The sequence below is a fragment of the Desmodus rotundus genome, chromosome 3, assembly GCF_022682495.2.
Source record: "Desmodus rotundus isolate HL8 chromosome 3, HLdesRot8A.1, whole genome shotgun sequence".
Taxonomy (NCBI): domain Eukaryota; kingdom Metazoa; phylum Chordata; class Mammalia; order Chiroptera; family Phyllostomidae; genus Desmodus; species Desmodus rotundus.
Window position 1 is genome coordinate 185702267 of NC_071389.1, and position 21316 is coordinate 185723582.

Consider the following 21316-nt stretch of genomic DNA (forward strand, 5'->3'; position numbering starts at 1 on the left):
CTGGGATTTTGCCTACTGGGGAATCTAAGTGGCTCTTAAAGGCATGCAGAGCCAAGCTCACCCAGAACATCATCACCTTTCCCCTCACCTTCCTAAAAGACACCAAGTAGAGGAGAGGGTATCAGTGGATTTTTGCTTTCAATTCCTTTAGATGACTTTCTCACTTAATAAATATTTTGTCAGAACAATGAGGACATTTGATTCGAAAGTCAACATGTTAATTGGGCATTAAGAGGGCATGTAATTGGGAATGGCCCATGTTCCAATCCTCTGCACCCCAAACCCTGCTACCTGGAGGCAACCACTTTTTTCTGCAGTTTGTGTTTTGTTTTTGGTGTTTGAATTGTCTGTTTATTTCTATAAAACCATCTCCCCTCCCTTCAAACACAGAAGGAAAGACAGAGAAGGCACTGAGTTGTTCGTAATATTCCGTTATTGTCCTTTTAATGCCCATGGGATTAGGAGTGATGGCCCCTCTTTCATCCTGATATTAGTAATTTGTCTCTCTCTTGTTGGTTAGCCTTGCTAGAGATGTACCCATTTTACTGAACTTTTCAAAGAACCAGCTTTTGGATTTTCTCTATCATTTTCCTACTTTCAGTTTCATTGATTTCTACTCCAATTTTCATTTTTCTCTTCTGCTTACTTCAGATTTAATTTGCTCTGTTTTGGCTTTCTAAGGTACAAAGTTATACTGTTGATTTTAGACCTTTCTTCTTTTCTAGTGTATGTATTCAGTGCTCTGTGCTTCCTCTCTAAGCTCTGCTTTTGCTTCATCTCACAAGTCTTGATGTTCTATTTTCATATTTATTTAGTTCACTTTCACTTATTATTTTGGTAGTGACCTCTCTACACAGGGTCTGGTACAAATAATGCCCCTTTTTATTATAAAATCTTTTATTACAAAATCATAAGCATGTAATTCGGTAACATAACAATATCACTCAAGCACACCATAAGACACTTTAGGTGAAATGTTCAAATTAAAACTGTAAATTATTACACCCATATTATTTTCCTACCAAGCACACTCAAGCAGGCATTACTTCCGCCAGACCCCGTATTAGATTAACTGTATGTGTAACCTTTTAGAAACACCTTGTTACTGGAACTGGGAGGACTAGGTATAAGACATGTCATATTCCTACATTTCTCTGAAGCAAATTTAATCTTTTCCAAGCTTATGACTTGCCTGGCTGATGAGAAATTGATTTGATTTATGTTTGGGAATGTCCATTCTCCAGAATCATGAACAAATCTGAGGAGTCTTACATGGGGTAGAGTATTTTGGTATCAGTTGATATGCTCCTTATCCAGCTTGGAGTTGGTCCTGGAGAGTGAACACCTCAACCACAATTTGACATAGGTACTTATCTCTAGATTCCCTTCGCCATGCTTCTAACATCTTTCTTTTCTTGTCTCAGAGCCATCTCTGTAGAGATCTCTTACCTCTCTGGAGGCTCTTTATTGCTGCTAGTCCAATACTCATAGATCCCATTCTTGGGCTATGGGGAAGTTCCCCAAAGCTCTTTCCAGCTAAGCTGACCCCGCTTCTCCCAACAATAAAAGCATTACCCTCTACCACCATCATATCTGAGGTGATCCAGTATAACCCTTCCAATGAGGGCTTGAAAACAAAAGCCCTGTGTGAGAGTTATTCTTTATGTAGAGGTGGATAACTTCATTTTACCTCAACAAGTGAACGTAAAAAGATGGTTATCCCCTGGGGATGGGAAAGAAGCAAAATAGCAATAGGAGCAGAAACAAAGCACTCATGAGTCACGTGATAAACTATCCTTTCCCGTGAACCTTTCATAAACTAGTGAAAAATGCACAGTTAGGGACTCAAACAAATGGGGGCACGTAATCACTTTCTGTTATGGGCTGAACAATTCCCACCACAGACTCTTTATTTTATTTCTCCTCATAATGGCTCCATGAGGCGGTGTTAACATCTCCTTTGGAGATAAAGATGCCAACAGAGACCTGCCCGGGTCTCCCAGCTACGGGAAAGTGGAGTAGAGCTGGCGTTCGAATCTGCAGGACTCCTGAACTACACTTCTTCTTCTGCCACCCAGCCTTTCATCCTGCTGCCAATGACTCTCCGAAGCTGGTCGCCACTAAAGCATAGCCGAGGAGCAGGAGCATTATAAAAGTCGGCTTTGGGTCGGGGAGAAAGCTTACTAGCAGAAAAATAAAGCCTAAATGATAGCGACTCCAAACCCATTGGCTGTTTGACAGAACAGGCTCCTGGTGTTCTCCACCAAAAGTAGTTACAACTGTAAATTAGTGAACAGCACTCACTTCTGTACGAAATCAAACATCCCCTTAATGAAGTAAAGTTGTCAGCCCCTTCCACATATAGAAATGACAATCATCTGTCATACCACTTAAAAAATAAAAAAATAGTGTTAAGTATAGTAATCTTTATTTATATTTATATATTTCATGGATAGACAGACCCTTGTCTGTTCATTATTGCACATTTCAACAAAACGTGAGTAAAGGTAGAATGTTTTTTAAACTTCAAGTATGAATTTAAGTAAACACAAATATTTTGTTTTTTACTTTATTATTCTATAAATAAATGAATTGCTTTTAGGAGCAAAAAGATTGTACCTTTATTCATTTGACGAAATCTCCTAGCTTTGACAGGCAGAGGAGGTGACAAAATTTACATCCTTTTAGGTAAATCTTATACCGACTTTTTATTTTGCTCAGTTTTTAGATGAGTTATATCTATAACCGTTCTGGGAAATTTTAGAATGCACACTGTCCAATAACATAGCATACTTTTTTTATTACAAAATGTCAGGTCAATGTAAAGGAAAATGTAGGTCCTGGATTTTAGTTGCAAAATAAAAACCAGTTAAATATTAGATCTCTAAATTATGTTGTTGGTTAGAGAAAAAAGCAGGGCCTCTGAGTCTCTTTATTTCTCATTCCATGGAGCGCTAAGAGATAATTCAAGAACCTCAATTGACACATGCCAGGAGAATCTAAGAAGCAAAGCTGTGTTTTGACTGGGGATCTATGTGAAGTTTAGAAACCTGCCCATCTCACAGGAAGGATGCTGTACCATCCAATTGCACTTGCTATTACTGACACTTAATTTTGAATTTACCAAATCTACCGAGGTACCTATCAACAGCAGATAGAGTCTGTCCCTTCGGTACTTTGACAGATATGAAGTGCCGTATAGGTACAGGTAACTTACTTGGCGCAAAGTGTACAGCAGTGAACAAAACAAAGTTTGACAGAAGAAGACTAAATGGGACTTGCTGATGGTTTAGGTGTGGGCTGGGAGAGAAAGAGGCAAAACGACTCCAAAGATTTTTGTCTGAGCAACAGGGAGGCTAGCATGGGCCTTTATGGGGATGGGAAGATTGGGGAGGGTGTGCCTGGGAGTATAGAAACAGGTATTCCATTCTGGATGGGCTAAGTGTAAAGTGCCCATGAGATATCCAAGGGAAAGGATGAGTGGGCGGTTGGGTTTGTGCTTCTGGACTTTGTGAGAGAGGCCTGGGCTGGAGATACAAATTTAAAAGGTGTCCATTTATCCATGTGTTTAGATTGGATTAAAGCCAAGGTGGTAGATGGGGTCACAGGGGATTGAGTTTAGTTAGAGAAGAGGACTGAGGATTGAGCCCTAGGGCACTAGAACACTTAAAGGTTGGGAAGATCAGGAAGAATCAAAAAAAGGAGAAAGAGAAGAAAGGGTCAGTGAGGAAGAAGGAAAGCCAAGACAGTAGACTCGTGGCTTCTGATGAGAGAAAGAGACTCACAAGAGAGGAAACACTCAATTGTGTCAAACATCAACCGTGGGGAGGATTGAGGTAAAGAGGAGGATCCTGTTCGGTGGCATGGTTGGGGGTGAAAGCCGGGTTGGCAGGGCTTCAAGAGAAAAAGAGAAGAGATCAAGCAGAGGCAATGAATATGGACCACTCTTTCAAGAGTGTTTGCCATAAAGAGGAGCAGAGAAATAGGGTGATGGATGGAGGGTGGGGCTCAAAAGAGGGCTTTATTTTAAGGTGAGATTGGCTTAGAACAGGGCCAGCCCATCTTTAATAAAAGGAAAGAAGGAAGGAAGGAAGGTTATGTGGTGCAGATACAGGTAGGATAATACATTTCATGCCGCTCCATGTGGGAATTCTCTTTTTGATAGGTTAGATTTTCTCAGTTAAATAAGAAGCTCAGTCATCAACTGAGAATCAGAGCTGTGGAAGTGGTGCTGGGAGATTAAAGAGAAGTTGTAACAAAATCTAGGACAGTGAAAGAAGGCCCTGACTAGGGGTGTGACCGGATGCCTGTCGCATGGAGGGCACACTCTGGATTTATTGTTAGGAATACACGAAACTGTCGGTGTGGTTGTGCATTCCTTTCTGACACATTGAGGCTACCCAAGGACAGGCATGGAGTAGTGGGAAATTGAGTTTCATCTCATTCAACCCAGAATGAAAAGAATTCAAGGAGGTGATTTTATAAGGATATATGCACTCATGCACACAAAACCAAAAAGCAAGTAAGATTGATTGTCTCTGGGAAGGACAACTAGGTAGCATGGGGACAGGTATAGGGAGGAAATGTTTTACTTTATATCCTTTCTTATCCATTGAATTTGAATCACAGAAAATAATGAACTCTTCAAAAATGATGAGATAATTATAAGTAGAGATCAGTGATGGGAAGAATGCAAAAAGGACAATGGGAAAGGGGTAGGCGGGCCTCATCAAGGGTACTGCTGTGGGTAAAGTGGTGACACTTGAGCTGACTAAAGGATATGAGTGTTCTGTTATTATTATTATTATTATTTACAGCTAATTACAATGCTTTTTATTCTGAGCTTCATTGGGAGGTGATTTACCTTTTGGTCATCCAAAATCATTAGGCCAAATAATCAAATTGGCCTTTTAAAAAATTGGGAAGATTTATTATGTTTATTTACAGTGCTAAACTAAAGTAGATTTCATTTCTTTCCCAGTTCAGTTATGTGGCTGAACTGATGAATAAATTAAGCTTTCTAAAAATTCTTATAGGAAAGACTTTCAAATCCATTAACTTGTAGCTTGTGTCAGTAAGCTTATCACTAGGGTCACTTTCAATGTCTTAGACCTGGACCCTGCACTTTCTGTTAATACAAGGGGGCACCCCCCAAAAAACCAGAATTGCCTTCTGGAGGGTGGGCCCCTTGTAGTACAGGCTTCCCATGCTAGGTGAGTGTTCTAGGAACCCATTTGTATCAGTGTACCAACTGGCATTGTTGTGAGAGGCTACATTTAGCTTCAATGAATGTTTTTTGAAGACTCTTTCAACGTGTTTCCCCATTTCATGATGGGTGATTTACAAGTGCACCTGCTCACATAGCACTGAGTGTTCAGTAGTTTTTGACCAAAAAAGCATGACCCCCTAGTGTCCCACCCTCCCTGTTCACTCAATCTCACCCTGAGCAACCTTCCCAACCCCCCCATAAAAAAAATACTCAAAGAGAAACATTTTGCCAGTATGAAAGAGGTGAAATAAAAAATGGCACAAGTACCAAAAGGCATCAAAATCGACAAGTTCAAATGTTTCGAACTGTGGAAAAAATGTCTTGATAGGTGTATTGCATCAAATGGAGTACTTTGAAGGTGACTGACATTTAAACATGTAAGAATAAATACACAATTTTTTATAAGTCAGTTTCCTTTTGGGGGTCCCCCCTCGTAGGTGAAGGCAAAAGGAGAAACAGATTCAGCTGCCTTCAGGGCAAACTCTCACAAAGGCAATTCCCACGTGACTGTAGAGTGAAGAGTAATCCCATTCATTGAGTAGCCTCTGAGATCCCCTGCTCACCTCTCTGAGGCTGCTGTTTGTGTCTGAGCAGCCTGCTTTTAGTGATCAGGACGGAGGACAAGATGTACTTTTTGGATCGAATGTTCTAGTCCTTGTCATCTGGGCAAAGGGATGCCCCTTTCCTCCTGATCAATGCCGTCCCCCTCAGGCTTATATCAATTGTCAATACTGCACAGGAGGTGGCAGACCTTTTCCTGTAAAGGCCTCGTGTTTTAGGCTTCGTGGATATTAAGGTCTCTGTCACAACTATTTGACTCTACCAGTGTAGTGCAAAAGCAGACCTCATGTAAATGAATGAGCTTGGCCGTGTTCCAATATACTTTATTTGTGGATACTGAAATTTGAATGTCATATAATTTTTAAATAACAGAAACTATTCTTTTTTTTAAAGATTTTATTTATTTATTTTTAGAGAGAGGGGAAGGAAGGGAGAAAGAGAGGGAGAGAAACATCATGAAAGAAACATCGATATGCAAAAGAAACATCAATTGGTTGCTTCTTGCAAGCCCCCAGCTGGGGACCTGGCCCACAACCCAGGCATGTGCCCTGACTGAGAATCAGACTGGTGAGCTTTTGGTTCACAGACTGGTGCTCAACCCACTGAGCCATGCCAGCAGGCCATCACAAAATATTCTTAAAATTTTTTCAACCATTCAAAAATGTAAAAACCATTGTTAGTTTGTGGGCCATACAGAAGTAGGCAAGGTGGCAGGGCGAGTTTGCCCTGCATAGTTAGCCAACTCCTGGCTTAGCCCAGTCCTCCCTATAAATGCTTTCGGGTGGTTTGCATTTCCTTGTATCTGAACTTGGACCTTCCCCCATTGCTCCTACTCCTGCATTCTTATGCACCTGTCTTGGTGCATAAGAATGTTTTTTCATAAATTTACTGTTTTCTATCTTTCAGAGATTCATCAGCATTTTTGATACATTGATGGAGATGCACCTTTCTAAACTAATGAACATTTCTCTCGTTTCATGGTATATATATTTTTCTCATGGCACATTTTGACCGAAGGGACCATAGAAGTTTGATGAATGCCCTTCAACTACTAAGTTATTTATAGATTTGTCTGCTTATGAATGCTATCGAGTAACTTCCAAAAATGATTCAAAGTCAGTCCTTTTTAAACTATTTAATTTGAAACATCAATAGAAATTGTAGTTGGCAAAAGTAAGTATTGGAAAAGTCAGGTAGTCAGGTAGGAACAGTCAGTTTCTGGCTCTCAAAGATATTAAGGGGGAAAAAACTTAATTTCAATGATTAGCAGAAACAAAATAGTCTACAGTAATTTTATCAACTGCATCTCAAAAGTTTGAGGGTTTTCTCTCTCAGAAACAACAGTCTGAAACAGCTCTTACCAGGTGATCAGGAGTCTGTTATGACGTTCCAAAAATTTCAGAAAGAAGCTCAAGGACAAGAGCTGAAATCATAACAATTAAGCAAGGGTATGATGGAAATCGAAGCTTCCTTCGTTAGTACTGGTGGCCCTGGCTCTAGCTGGTACCTCTTTGCAGCTGCAGCTTCCTAACAGTGAGACAGAGGTGGAAAAGACAGCTGGGGTGTACGAGGAAGAGCAGGAGATTTCTGAAGAAGTGTTGGAGATAGGGAAGAAACCACGGAGCTCTTAACAAGCCCTGTGGGATTTGGGGAGATTAATGTCTAAAAACAATTTTTAAGAATGTAAGCTCCTCACTAGAAAGACAGCATAATGTAGTGGTTAAAAGCACAGTTTGAAACTTAGCCTATTGGGGTTCAGATCTGAGCTCTACCACTTACTATCTATGGGGTCTTGAGCAAATGACTTCATTTCGGTAACTCAGACTCCTTATCTGTAAGCAGAAGATAATAATAGGCTCTATGCTGTAGGACTGCTATGAATATTAAATAAGTTGGCATCTGCAAAGTGGTTAGAACAGTGTCTGATACAAAATACATCCTATATAAGTGAGTGGGGGCGCCCTTTCCGTCCTGCGGTGTGCTGAGACAGATCTGAAGCCTAACTCTACGTGGGCCACACTGGATGTAAGGATCACTGGTTGCTCAGCTTTGTGTTTGTTGCTGTTTTCAAAGCATGGAGACCCTTGACGTTTTCCACAACCGTGGTTTCAAAGTAGTGGGTAGCCTACTGTCAGTTAGTGGAGTCTGGCTTGTGCTTGTGTGTTTGTGTGCACATGTATATACATGTATGTGTATGAGTTGGGTGTGCTATGTAAGTACCATGTATATAAGGAAGCAGAAAAGCATGATGTGCAACATTCTGCATATTTGAGGGACCCATTTTACAATCCTAAAGCTGTTTTCCTGCCACCCCAGGAATCCCTGTAGTGCAAAGCAGCCCTGTCTACTCATCTTTGGTTACCAGGGAGCCTCTGTTCCTCGTGAATATCCTTTTTCATTCATTTTCAAATGACTTCTCTGATATGAACATTGTTAAATATGCACAAGATAGAGGCAGAGGTACGTGTATGGATGGATTTGCATAAATATAAATACAGTATATGTACCCATAGTTAAGTGATAGAATGATAATATTGTGTTGCCACCTCAGAGTGAAAGCTAATTAATTCAGCTATTGAGATGATAATGATTTCTTTCTGAGTTAATATCAGAGGAAAAAAAAACTGTAGATTTTTCCTACGCACTATTCCTTTGACTCATGGATAAGGAGTTTTATTTCTGTTAGCGATTGAGCTATCAGTATCTGACAGTATTAAAGGGAATTGTTCCTGGCAGGGGCTGAAGATTCGTAGAAAGATTGACTTGGGCTACAGTGGTCATTGAGCTCAAGAATTTGGTACCAGGAAAGCAATTTTTTTGCCTATAGTCTCTTTAAAATGCGTTGGTATTTGCACTCCCAATATCGACTTTGATCTGAAGCACAATCTCTTTTTTGACTTTCCACTGTTGAATTTAACATTTAGGAAAATGGTAAGATCTTTCCTACTGCAAGTTATGCCAAATGACAAATTCATAAGCAAGTCTATTGCTCCTTAGCCTTGACATCTCTAACTTTTCCTTCAGCCTTTGATTTCATATTTAATTACCAAGTCTTGAGTGTTCCTGTTTCCTCCTCCCTGTTCTCACAGCCCCCACCCCCCACCTCAAGTTCAGACATTGGGCATCTCTTGGCTGGTCTCCTCTCTCCAGTCTCCCTGTTCTACCTTTCCTTCCCTCGTACCAAGGATTCTTCCCAACATGCAGGTTAGGTCATGACCTCCCCTGCGAAAACCCAAAACCCTTGAATGGCTTCACCTTCTACATAGTAAAGACTCAACTCCTTAGGGTGGCATTCGAAGGCTCCCAACCATAGTCCGTCCCTCTACATTACCTCACCCATCTCCCACTAATTTAGCTGTTCATGCTAACCTCCCATCGAAATTGATTATTCAGACTTCCTGGGAATTTCCATAACTCCCTGCCTTTGCTAATTTCCCAGAATGTCCTTTCTTATTCACAGACTATATTTCAAAATCTTACTTGTTCTCGAAGATCCAGCTCAAATTCTACTTCCCTCATGGAGTCCTCCATGATTCCCTCTACTTTAGGGTTATTCCCAGGCCATATAATGCCTTTTCCTCAAGACACTTGACTTCTAGCTATTGGAAAATTGTCCTATTATACAAGGGCCAGTACAAATAACACCACTTTTTTATTACAAAATCTTTTATTACAAAATCATAGCATGTAATTCTGTAATATAACAATATCACTCACACACCATATGGCATTTTCGGTGAAATGTTCAAATTAAAACTATAAATCATTACACCAATATTATTGCCCTACTAACCACACTCAAGCAGGCCTTACTTCTGCCGGACCCTGTACTTATTACTAAAATAATGTTTCATTGCCCACTACTGGAGAGATTGTCACAACAGACATACAAATCTCCACGTCTGTGATGGAATTGCTGTCCACCTCCCCTTAATTTTGACACAGCCCTCACAAGCACATAGTGTGGCCCTGAAATGATCATTTTCATCTACATTCCAATACTTTATTGTTTAATCAGCTATCCTGTTAATCTATCTTGTTTTATGCTGGGAATTTAGTCCTTCATCTTCCCACTGAGTTGGAAGCTCTGAGGACAAGAATGCCTTACTCATCTTGGTATCTCCGCAGTCAGAGAACACAGCTTTCGGATAGTAGATATTTAGTATTAAGTTATTCCACTCCCCTGTGACCCAAGGGAGGCGGTTATAGCCTACACAGCGCCGAAGAGTGTGGGCTTCGCTGCATGCCCACCTGCGTTTGAGTCTTCTGGTCCATTCGCTAACCCTGTGAGCATGGCAGAGTTACTTAACCTCTCTGTGGCTGTTTTTCTTCATCTATAGTATGGGAACATATAATATTAGGTTCATCATTAAGTTGATGTGGGATTAAATAATAAGATGCAGGCAAAGTAGTCAGAACAATAGCTAATGAGTGCTTAATAAATGTTAATTATTATTTGAACAGGCTGTTAAAATAGGAAGGACTGTTGTTTTGATTTTTGCAGAGACATGAAGACACTAGATGCCACATTCCAAAGTGAACCCATCTTGCAGTAGATAGTAAAAAACTAACTAAATACCTCACCCACTTTGAGGGTATGAAGTGGGCAGGAACCGGAAACTATAGAACAATGTTGCTTTCGAGATTTTGGTGCACATGACTGCTGTGCTATGAGCCCCGCATCCCCACTGGAAAGGGGTGAATGTGGGGTGCGGTGTCTTCTGCAGGGGCCCACACTGAAACATATGGTCCTTTTGTGGGAATTAGGAAAAGGGGTCCCCCTTTCCCCCATGGAATGGCCTTCAGCAGGATCACTTGAGGAGATTGGCATGTATCCCCTGAAGCTGAGGGAGACTGGAGACTGGCATCTGAATTTCACCTGAGAAGTTGAAAGGAGAAAAAGGATGGAAGACTGTTTATGGATAAGCGGGAGAGATTTCTGTGCCCCACAGAGCTTTTGGGACCAGAGAAAGTCAGCATGACTTTCTTAAGTCCTTGACAAGAGGGCCATGTGGAGGGGCATCAGAGTCAACAGGGTGGAGGTGAATTGCCAGATTCCTAGATGCTGAAGGAGATACAAACCATGGGCTAGAATAGAGATGTACTGGCCCGCATGAAGGACTTGCAGAGGGAAGTATCCCAATGATGGGAGGGGTTCTCTAAAGAGCCCAACCCCCCCAAAGAAAGTCAATTTCAGAGATGCGCTAGCTTTCCAAGCCAGCTTCTAACGATAGAGGCAAGTGCTGTAAGTACTTTCCTGTCACTTCCTACCTCACCTCCCACCATCCTCTCCTTATTTGCCACTCCACCTTGACTCTGGAAGTTTCAGGAGCTATGGTTGGCCAGATGGAGGAGAAAGAGTAGACGTGGCAAGTGGAGAAAAGGAGAAGCAGACAGAAAGCCAGTCATCTCCTGTCCCGACTAGACAGATTAACTGTAGCAGGCTGCAGCTGCAGCTACACCTTTTCAGGGAGATGTTTGCTTTTAAATCAAGGTTGGCATCTTTATATTACACCAAGCTGGGCATATTAAGTACTGAATTGAAACCTTGAATGTGACCTCTCTCTGTCTGCCTGGTAAACAGCAACTCGTTTTCCAAGACTTAGCTCAATGCTCACTTCTGAGTCTGACCTCTTCCTCCAGATCCGACCATCCTCCCTACCTCCTCCACCCCAGCACAGCCCAGGAGTGCTGAATTTTACTTGTTTGGTTGTTTGCATGGCTTTGCCCTCAACCTGCCAGGGGTGTCCAACCTTTTGGCATCTCTGAGCCACTCTGGAAGAAGAAGAGTTGCTTTTGGCCACACGTTAAATACACAAACACTAGCGAAAACTGATGAGCAAAAAAAAAAAGGTTTTAAGTAAATTTACGATTTTGTGTTGGGCCTTGCTCACGGCCGTCCTGAGCCACACGTGCCCATGGGCCGTGGGCCGGATGCCCCTGCCTAGACTCCAAGAGGACAGGGGTGACTCTTCACCTTTGTACCACTGACACCTAGAGTAAGTACACTGGGGCAAAACTGACCCCCAATGCAGGCATAACAAACATAATTTACCTTAAAAAACTAAGATTTTTTTCCTGGGAGAAGTTATCGTTGAAACATGTCTTTATATTTGAGATGTAACTTAAGAACAGCATCTTTCTGGATGATGCCGGGCAGTTGGAAATGCTTTTGTCAACGTTACACTCAAGGGTCGCCTGGATGCTGCGCCCGGGGGTTCGTGAGAAAATGCCTCGGCATCGCAATCCTCACGTGTTTCTCTGAGGAGAAGATGTCAGGAGCCTTCTTACTCCATTCTGTGTTTCTCCCACAGGTTTCTTCCGGAGAAGCATTACCAAAAACGCCGTGTACAAGTGTAAAAATGGGGGCAACTGTGTGATGGACATGTATATGCGGAGAAAGTGCCAAGAGTGCCGACTAAGGAAATGCAAAGAGATGGGAATGTTGGCTGAATGTATGTATAGAGGTATTCACATCAAGCAATTAAATTCCACTAAATATCTCTTAAGAAGGCAGATGTCAGGTAACTCATCCAATTAGACTGGTACTTCACGTATTAAAGAAGGAATATACTAATCCATCTAAGTTCTTGAAAAGGATAATGGAACCACTGGAATTGTCCAAACTGTCAGCTACAGAACATTCCATTCACCTGAAAGAAACAGCCGTGTTTTATTGTTCTTTGTTGCATTAAATTAGGGATGGAGTGAAGTGGCATTATTTTTATAAACTACAAAGAATGAGAGTCGAAGAGTTTCCTCCAAATTAGATTTAGCATCTTTTAAATGTATTGTTTAATTAGCATAAAAATTCACAGTTGTGGGAAAGAATGAGACTAAGGGATAACTGCCTCTGAATTGTCTAAATAGAGTTTTAAGCCAAGTCATTTTATTAAGAATCCTTCTTTTTTGGGTGCAGCTCTAAACCAATTTGTATAGATTTACACAGGAAATTAACTACCCTGAGTTTTAATATCATTTGGCCCTTCAATCTGATAACAAAAGACACTGTATTGCCTGCTGGCTTTGTGAGAAACCGTAATCTTCATCAACATTTGGAATGCGTACTAGTATATAACATATTGAGTTTTCATTCTGAAAATTGTACAGACCACTCAGATTCGGAGATATGTCCTCTTCCCCCTCAGACACAAATAGACAAACAAATGTCACCAAGGGGATAAGAACAGTCAGGGAGGGAATGCCACGTGAAATGAAAGCCTTTGGAAGGCGATTCCAGTTCTATTGTTTCCAAACTGTGCGGGCAACTGGGATGCACCCAGAGAAATAATGCGTGCAGAAGGGAAAAAAAAAAGGTCAGTGTAAATAATCCAGCTCTGGAAGGATGAAAGTTTTATAGTGGTCGATCACAATCGTCTCTTACATATATGAAACAAGAGCCTGCAGTGGGCGCTGCCGCTGGAATCCAATCTTGCAATGGAAACATTTACTTCGATACTGGGTGGTTCATGTTGCTCATCACTTAAACATGAACTTGTCCCAGCTGCAGCACTGGGGACATTTTTCATGACTCCACCTATAAGAGCCTCTAATAGTATTTATGAAAGCTTTAACAGATGCAAGGCTTTCCCATGATCCTAAAAACTAAATTCCCTGGACAAAGAAATTCCTGTTATTTAGTTTCATGAACATTGAGAGAATGAGGAAGTTAATTGGGAATGTGGAATATCATTCTATGTTATTTTTTTATAGCTCTATTAAGTGTAGACTAATGATGATATATGATTATTCAAAAGAAAAATTTTAAGTCCCCTTGAGTTATTTTTATCTTTAACTATGTTCTCAATAATGTATACAGTTCTGAGAATTAACAAGATCTGAAGTTTTTTCCTAAAAGATCTTGGCATTTGTTTTATTCAACATGTTTACATATATATTTAATATGAAATTTAGTATATGTCTTATGGTACAATTATGTAAACATGGATGAAAAATAATATTAACACTATGTTTTGAAACAATAAATTTCAAAGTTCCCTAGGACAGGAATAGGGAGTGTCATTCTTCATTTTACTGATCGAATACCTTGCATTTACAAAAGCATTTGTACAATGCTTTGGCATTACATCTTTATATAAAACTCACTTAAAAAATGACATGGTAACATTTCATCTGCACAAAATACTGCAAGGTAGATATTATTCCCATTTTATAAATGAAGAAACTGAGACTCACAAAAAATAGATTTCTAGTTTAAGGCCAAGTCTTAAAACATCAGAAGGGCTGGAATCAGCTCTGGGCCAAATTGTATAGAAACTCTTATGAGCCAACTACCTATCAGCTGCCTCGTGACCGCACACCAAACAGTGCTTTCTGTGGTAAGTTAAGTCTCTATGTTTGTTTTTCCTTCAGGTTTGTTAACTGAAATTCAGTGTAAATCTAAACGACTGAGAAAAAACGTGAAGCAGCATGCAGATCAGATCATTAATGAAGACAGCAAAGGACGAGACTTGCGACAAGTGACCTCAACAACTAAGTCATGCAGGGTAATAACACGCAACAGCGCCTGCCAAAGCCAGCGGCAGATGGGCTCCTAGGCGTGTACTGATGTGGCTGGGAGACTTTCAAATTAGAGCCACAGCTATGAGCAGAACTGCATTTCAATTGTGCATTAAATGGACTTCTTTTTAACCAAGAGAGTAATGCATCCTTCCGTGAAAGTTTCAAATAATAATGGTGTGTAAAGTAAAAAAGTGACAATTCTTCTTGGCTCCATTGCATTCCTGCTTCCCAAAGGTTGCCAATGAAAAGTGGTGTGCTGTATAAAATGGATTTTCCAACTGAGTTTGACGACCTGCCAGTAAGAAGGGAGGTTCAGACTGGGAACGGTGCGGACTCAATAGAGACTTATGAGTTAGTCTTTATTTATGGGTAAAACGGGGTGAATACACATCTGTGGACCGAAAGAGAAAAGCCCTTCTCATAGAGGTCACAAATTGCTCCAGAAATCCTTTGAGCAACTTGGGACAAATAGAGGAATAGCCTCTTGTATGATTAGCTAAACAAATTGATAATGCACAGGGCATTTCAAGGAATTTTAATTTGCTAATAGCTGAAAATCCAATGACCCATTTTTGTTCAAGTCACATCCTTCTTAATATTTATTATACTACTGGCAAAGGAAACTTCATCCACATTTAGTTTTCAAATATATTATTATATATTTATTTCAGAAAAATTATTGGATATAAATATATTGTTTTGCCATAGTGCTTTATCAGTAACACTTTGGTATAAGGAAGCAAAGAATTGACACAATTGTCCACCCTCTTCAAAAGATGTTAGTAAGGGAGAAGGAGATGTTTAAGGTCGGAATCATCCAGATTAATGACTCCCTACCTCAGGGGTCAGCGAATTTTTTTCTGTAAAGGACAAATATTTTAGGCTTTGGCCACATGGTCGCCATCTCAACCGCTCAACGTAGAGTAGCATTGATAATGCAGGAACAAAAGGGGATGGCTGTCTCCCAGTGGATTTACAAAACCAGGTGGATTTGGTCGATGGGCCGTAGTGTGTCAGCCCCTGCTCTAAATCAACAACCTCGAATGGGTTCTTCTTTTGATATTCGGGAACTTTTCCTTAGTTATGACTAAACCTTGAACTTTCACTGAACTTGTCTATGAATGGGCTCAATAGGCTTCATATCCAGACTATTACTTATTCCAAAGAAATACGTGAAAGAAATACTTGGTTTTCCCTATTTTACAGAGAGGAAAATGAGTAACTTGGGACCGCTTTGGGGAAATACAATTTGGCTTGCCCAGGGACTCAGAGGAAGTGATGACACATTGTATCAGAGCGGATTCCTAACAATTTCTGAGACTAGTTTACTCCAGATGAGTGCACATATATGGAAAATGCCTTACAACCCCACTCCCTAACACCTTTCATTTTTCTGCCAGTGTAGGAGAAAACTGAACTCACCCCGGAACAACAGACTCTCCTACATTATATTATGGATTCATACAGCAAACAGAGGATGCCTCAGGAAATCACAAATAAAATTGTATGTACAATATCTGCAAATGCATGGGTTAAAGTTAATATTTTCTGGAGCTTTTCCTATATTACAGGGGGAATTTTTATATAAATACGTTACTTTGAAATGACAAGAGCTGAGAATTTATTATGCATTTAAACTTTTAGCAGCATTAAATAACTAATGAGTAAGAAGTCTCATATCTATCTTGGTAACAGTAATTGCTCTCCAGGGGTCTGAAAAATATGAACTGAGTCTTTAAATGTTATTTTCTAAATTTGGTTCGAGAGCCAAATGATTTTATATTGCTTTATCCTTTTACCTATGTATTAATCATTTGCTTTTTTCTTAAAATTTAGTTAAAAGAAGAATTCAGTGCAGAAGAAAATTTTCTCATTTTGACTGAAATGGCTACCAGTCATGTACAGATTCTTGTAGAATTCACAAAGAAACTGCCAGGTATCTATCTTTACATGTGGTTACTTCTCTGCTACACTGTGCAACATTCTTGTGACATTAAGAGAAGCCAGTCTTTTCATTGCAAAATGAGAATTACCTCACATCTGATTTAATGTGTCTACTATAGACATAAAAATATTAGAGCCAGATAGGATGTTTAAAATTGTTTCTAGTAATTCTTCCAAATTGACCAATTAAGAAATTGAGACTTTGCAAAGTTGTGATTCATCCATTTATTTAAAAATAAATATGTGTTGAGACCTACTCTATACTAAGTATCTAGCTATTACCTTCAAGGAGAGATTAAATGCTATAATGAAAATGTATATACAAAGTGCTGTTTAAATAGAGAGGAAGTAATTGCTAATTGTATCTGAGAAAGATAGAAAGGCTTCAGAGAGAATCATATTTGAGTTGGATCTAAAACAACAAGGAGTTTTTCAGGTGGTGTGAAGGAGAAGGGGCATTTGAGTCAAGAAATCTGTTGTGAAAAGTACAAGAAACTGAAATTCAAGATTCTTATCTCTCAGCCTCCAATTGTTTTAGACCCAGTTTCAATGTAATCTAAGTCAATAAGTTTTAAAAACAAAACATATTAGTACACTAAAACTTCATGATCTAGAGTATAATAAATACCTTGTATAGCTGCATAATACTGTAATATTAAATTACAGAAGATAACTTCTGACATCAGATTTTAATTAAACATGTTAATTTGCCTTCTTTTGTCAGCATTTGCTATTATTTTATTAAATGTGTCATGGGTAAACATAAGCCTACATAAAACTCATAAATTGCAGGCGAAATTTCTCATTATCATTGAAACATTAATATTCTCTCATTTCTTTACTAACAATGAAAGGGGAACTTAATTTGTTATATGCTAATTAAGCTGAAGGCAATCTTGATCAAAAACAAGATTATTCAAGAGTAAAAACTGTGGGAGAAGACATTGGGAAGGGAGAAATATGTTCTTTGTTGTTTATGGAAAAAGATTTTTCATTTCAAATGCTCAGTTGGTCTTGAACTAGGAAATAATTGACGACAAAAATAATCTTACTCATAAGAAGGGAGCTTATCTGAAAGCAATGGCAATATCTTACACATCTCTTCAATCCTGTGCCTGGACTGCTCCTGAGGGAGAAAAAGAGTACAATTAATGTGTGTGTAGTGAGTAAAGCAGAAGGAAAAAATATTTTAACAATAATTATAGAAATGCCATTATTACAATAGTAGCGATAGCGATGCAACACTACTAATGGAAGAGTGTTCTGTGAGGGACCCGTTTGAGTCGTCCCATCCTGCAGTTCACCGAGTACCACGGGGGCCAGGCCCTGTCCAGGGTGCTGGAGACTTGGCACGTCTCCTGCCCTCAAAGGGGCCCTTAGATTCTCTAAAAACAGTGACATTCATCCACTCATGTACTGATGGGCACTTAGGCTGTTTCCACATCTTGGCCATTGTAAATAGCACTGCTATGTATGACTATGGAAGTGGGGGGTCGGAATAGGTGGAGGGAGGCAATAGAGGGAGAAATTGGGGTAACTGTAATAGCATAAACAATTAAGAAAACCTCTGGCATAACTTCTTGATCCTTAGCGTTACCCTCTTCTCTAAACTCCCAAACTCCCATTGCTATTTCATACTTTCCTGAGCCATTTAGGCCCTGAAGGCATTATTTTACCTCTATTCATGGGGCATGTGTATGCACATGAGCACACAGGCTTGTGTTTGTTTCCCATTCATTACTTCAGTCATTCATTACTGCAGTCATTTTCCCCACCCTGCACAGTGCAGTGCTGAGCTCAGAGGAGGTATCTCAACATGACCTTGATTCGATTTTATATTGGAAGTCCAATGCGCTATCCATTGTGCAGCAGAGCCACCTGTTGGGAATGCTACCCATTCTCCAGATTGACTGAAGATTCATGAGTTGGCCAAATATTTCTTTAAACCTCTGGATACATAAAGATTTTTCTGGCTTGTGAATACTTCCATTCTGTAGTGTTGACCTGTGACATCAGATGTAACAAAAATAATCAAAGAGAATCTGCCTGCCTGTAACTTTTGAGGGTTGCTTCATTTGTATCAGCCTGTCTTTGCCATTAGATATATTTGATGGGGTTTGACATTCCCTTTTGCCCAACTTGTTTATCAAATCCTACTTGGTGAAGATAAAAGTCACCTTCTCTTTGGGAGAGATCAATAGATAATTATTGACTGAACTGGACTACCCAATCTTAAAACAACTATAAAATAATTTTATGAAAGTGGTTTATCAAGGCGGGTGCTGGTGCTGACGAAGTACTGTTTTCCAGCATTCACAGCACCTTGGTACTGACTTGATTATCCCCTTCATCCAGGATTTCAGACATTGGACCACGAAGATCAGATTGCTCTGCTGAAAGGCTCTGCAGTTGAAGCTATGTTCCTCCGTTCAGCTGAGATTTTCAATAAGAAGCTTCCAGCTGGGCATGCTGACTTATTGGAAGAGAGAATTCGGAAGAGTGGTAAGTGGCTTGGTTAATGCTTAAAAGAGTTTGTTTCTGCAAGAAAGAATTTGTACAACCCGTGAAGGCAGGACTCTTGCTTATCTTCTGCAATGTTACATGCCCATTGTGACTAACAAGGAGGATGGCTCTATAAAGGTATATGCTGAGTAGATGGGACTTTTAGAGTCTTGGTTCAAAAAACCTTGTTGCAGTAGCAAAATATGAACATTACTCTTTTCACTGCACTGAGATGAAGGGCTGCAAGAGGGGTTTTTCAAAATTTGGAAAATTTGGAAAACTGGTAAAAAAAATATAGCATAAAGGAGCCATAGTGATTCAGTCTGGAAAAAGATTCATTTATTTAAAACCCCCAGCTCTGAATGCCTATGTATCAAACTATTATCAATCTTTATTCAATGAAAAATAAGAAGAAATAATAATAGCAACCTTTATATATAATTTACTAGGTTTCAGACACTGTTCTAATACTTTACATATATAATTCCATCAAATCCTTGAAATATCCTATGAAATATATACTATTATTGTTCCTATTTTCCCATTTTATAGATGAGAAAGCCATATATCTTAAGCACTGTGCTGAAGTGCCTTTCAAGAGAAAATGACATAATGTCAATAGTATGAGTAACTCAGTTTAACTAATTATGGAGTAACAGTAACACAGAGGGTCAAGCGACACCTCAACAAAACAACAAAAAAACAACAATGTCTCAACAAAACAAAACAGAAACAACCTTGACCCATGTGGCTCAGTTGGTTGGGCATCATACTGCAAAACAAAAGGTCATTGGTTCGATTCCCTGTCAGGACACATTTCTGGGCTGTGGGTTCAGTTCCAGTCTGGGCGAGTCCAAGAGGCAACCAGTGGATGTTTCTCTCTCACATCATGTTTCACTCCCTCTCTTTCTTCCTCCCATCCCCTCTCTCTAAAAATAAATAAATGACATCTTTAAAAAAAAAGAAACAGAACCCATAGATACAGAGAAAAGTTGATGGTTACCAAAGGGGAGAAGATAGGGGATGAGGAAAACTGTGAAATAATAATAATAATAGAGAGACATCAGAATGGATTACCAAGAATTCTGTGTAATATTTCTTAAAAGATATGAATAAGTTGTTATTTTCCTGAGAGATTTTATATATGATTTGGGAGTTTAAATGCGATGAGGTGACTTTTGAAGATTTTTTTTTCCTGAAGTATTATTATTCTATAACTGACTGGAATAAGTTTAAATACTTATAAAACCAGTATTGTAAAATAGAGATTGGAAGAAACGTTTTCAGGCAGCTCTGTATCTTTAATATAAGTAAAATAATTGGAAATTGCCCTGGCCGGTGTGGCTCAGTGGCTTGAGTGCTGGCCTGCAAACCAAAGGGTCGCCGGATCTATTCCCAGTCAGGGCACATGCCTGGGTTGCGGGCCCGGTCCCTACTTGGGGGCGTGCGAGAGGCAACTAATCAATGTATCTCTCACACATCGATGTTTCTCTCCCTCACTTTCTCCCTTCCCATCTCTCTAAACAATAAGTACATGAAGTCTTTTAAAAGAGGAAAATTAAAAATTATTCTTAAAAGCAGCCTTACCATAGTCATGTTTTCTCCTCTTAGTTTAGGACTGAAAGCATAATTAGCATCATTGGTAGACTTTAAAACATTCTTAAAAGATTTACTACTTTTATATACCCATTGATTTTTTTAGTTTAACAACTCCATGAGAGCAAAGTACTATGGTGATAGTGAGGAGAGGAATCAGCCATATTCCCTCCCCTCGGAAGCTGACAGTCTAGTGGGAAGATGTGAACTGTACAGAGATAATTAAAATAAAATTTAGAAAAAAAATAACAGAGAGAGATGACTTCTAGTTGGGAGGGGTTGGGAAAGTTTTGATTGGCATTTTTGCAGGACCATGAATGGTATTTTATGTGATGTTCAGAGTGGAGGTGCAGGAGCTGAGGATTGGCCAGAGCGAAAGGACTGAGGCAAGAAAGCTCAGGTTATGCACACAGGGTGAATAGTTGATTTTGATTGGATGAAGATTTATATTAAAAAGAGATAAAAAGAAAATAGAGTCAGAACCAAATGGTTGAGGGCTTTGAATGCTTGGGTAAAGATTTTATTCCTACATAATGGGGAGCCATTAACAATTTTTGAGCAGGAAGGGAAAACATTAATATGCTTTACAAGTCTTCCAGCAATGTTAGGATAAGCCAGGATGGGAGACATCTGGTAGAAGGCAGCAGATATCAAGAACATGACCCCTGCTACTGGGAGAAATGGAGAGGAAGAGAAGGAGCTAAGAAATGTGTTATTGCATTTTTCACCCTTTGAAAGACATTTGTGTTGTTGAGAAATATGGATTCTGGTTCCGGACCAATTGTATCACTTAACTGTTCAGGGTCTTAATTATTGTGTGTGTGTGTGTGTGTGTGTGTCTGTCTGTCTGTCTGTCTGTCTCCAGGAGACTGGGAGTAAGGGAGAAGGGTTTAATTGGGTAACCTCCAAGGCACAATCGAA

At 39.6% G+C, this 21316-nt stretch overlaps 1 protein-coding gene across 10 annotated transcripts in view; it reads left to right on the forward strand.

The window, feature by feature from the left end:
* The window catches only part of NR1H4 (nuclear receptor subfamily 1 group H member 4), a 66709-nt gene that overhangs the window by 35471 nt on the left and 9922 nt on the right, over positions 1 to 21316 (forward strand). For 6 of the 10 annotated variants that reach the window (XM_045187224.2, XM_045187225.3, XM_045187223.2 and 3 more), the window contains 5 exons: positions 12145 to 12354; positions 14204 to 14337; positions 15759 to 15857; positions 16190 to 16289; positions 18653 to 18799. In XM_045187224.2, the coding sequence (XP_045043159.1) occupies positions 12145 to 12354; positions 14204 to 14337; positions 15759 to 15857; positions 16190 to 16289; positions 18653 to 18799 (690 nt within the window). The remainder of the gene's footprint in view (positions 1 to 12144; positions 12355 to 14203; positions 14338 to 15758; positions 15858 to 16189; positions 16290 to 18652; positions 18800 to 21316) is intronic. The other 4 variants (XM_024579354.4, XM_024579352.3, XM_024579355.3 and 1 more) reach the window with 2 other exon arrangements.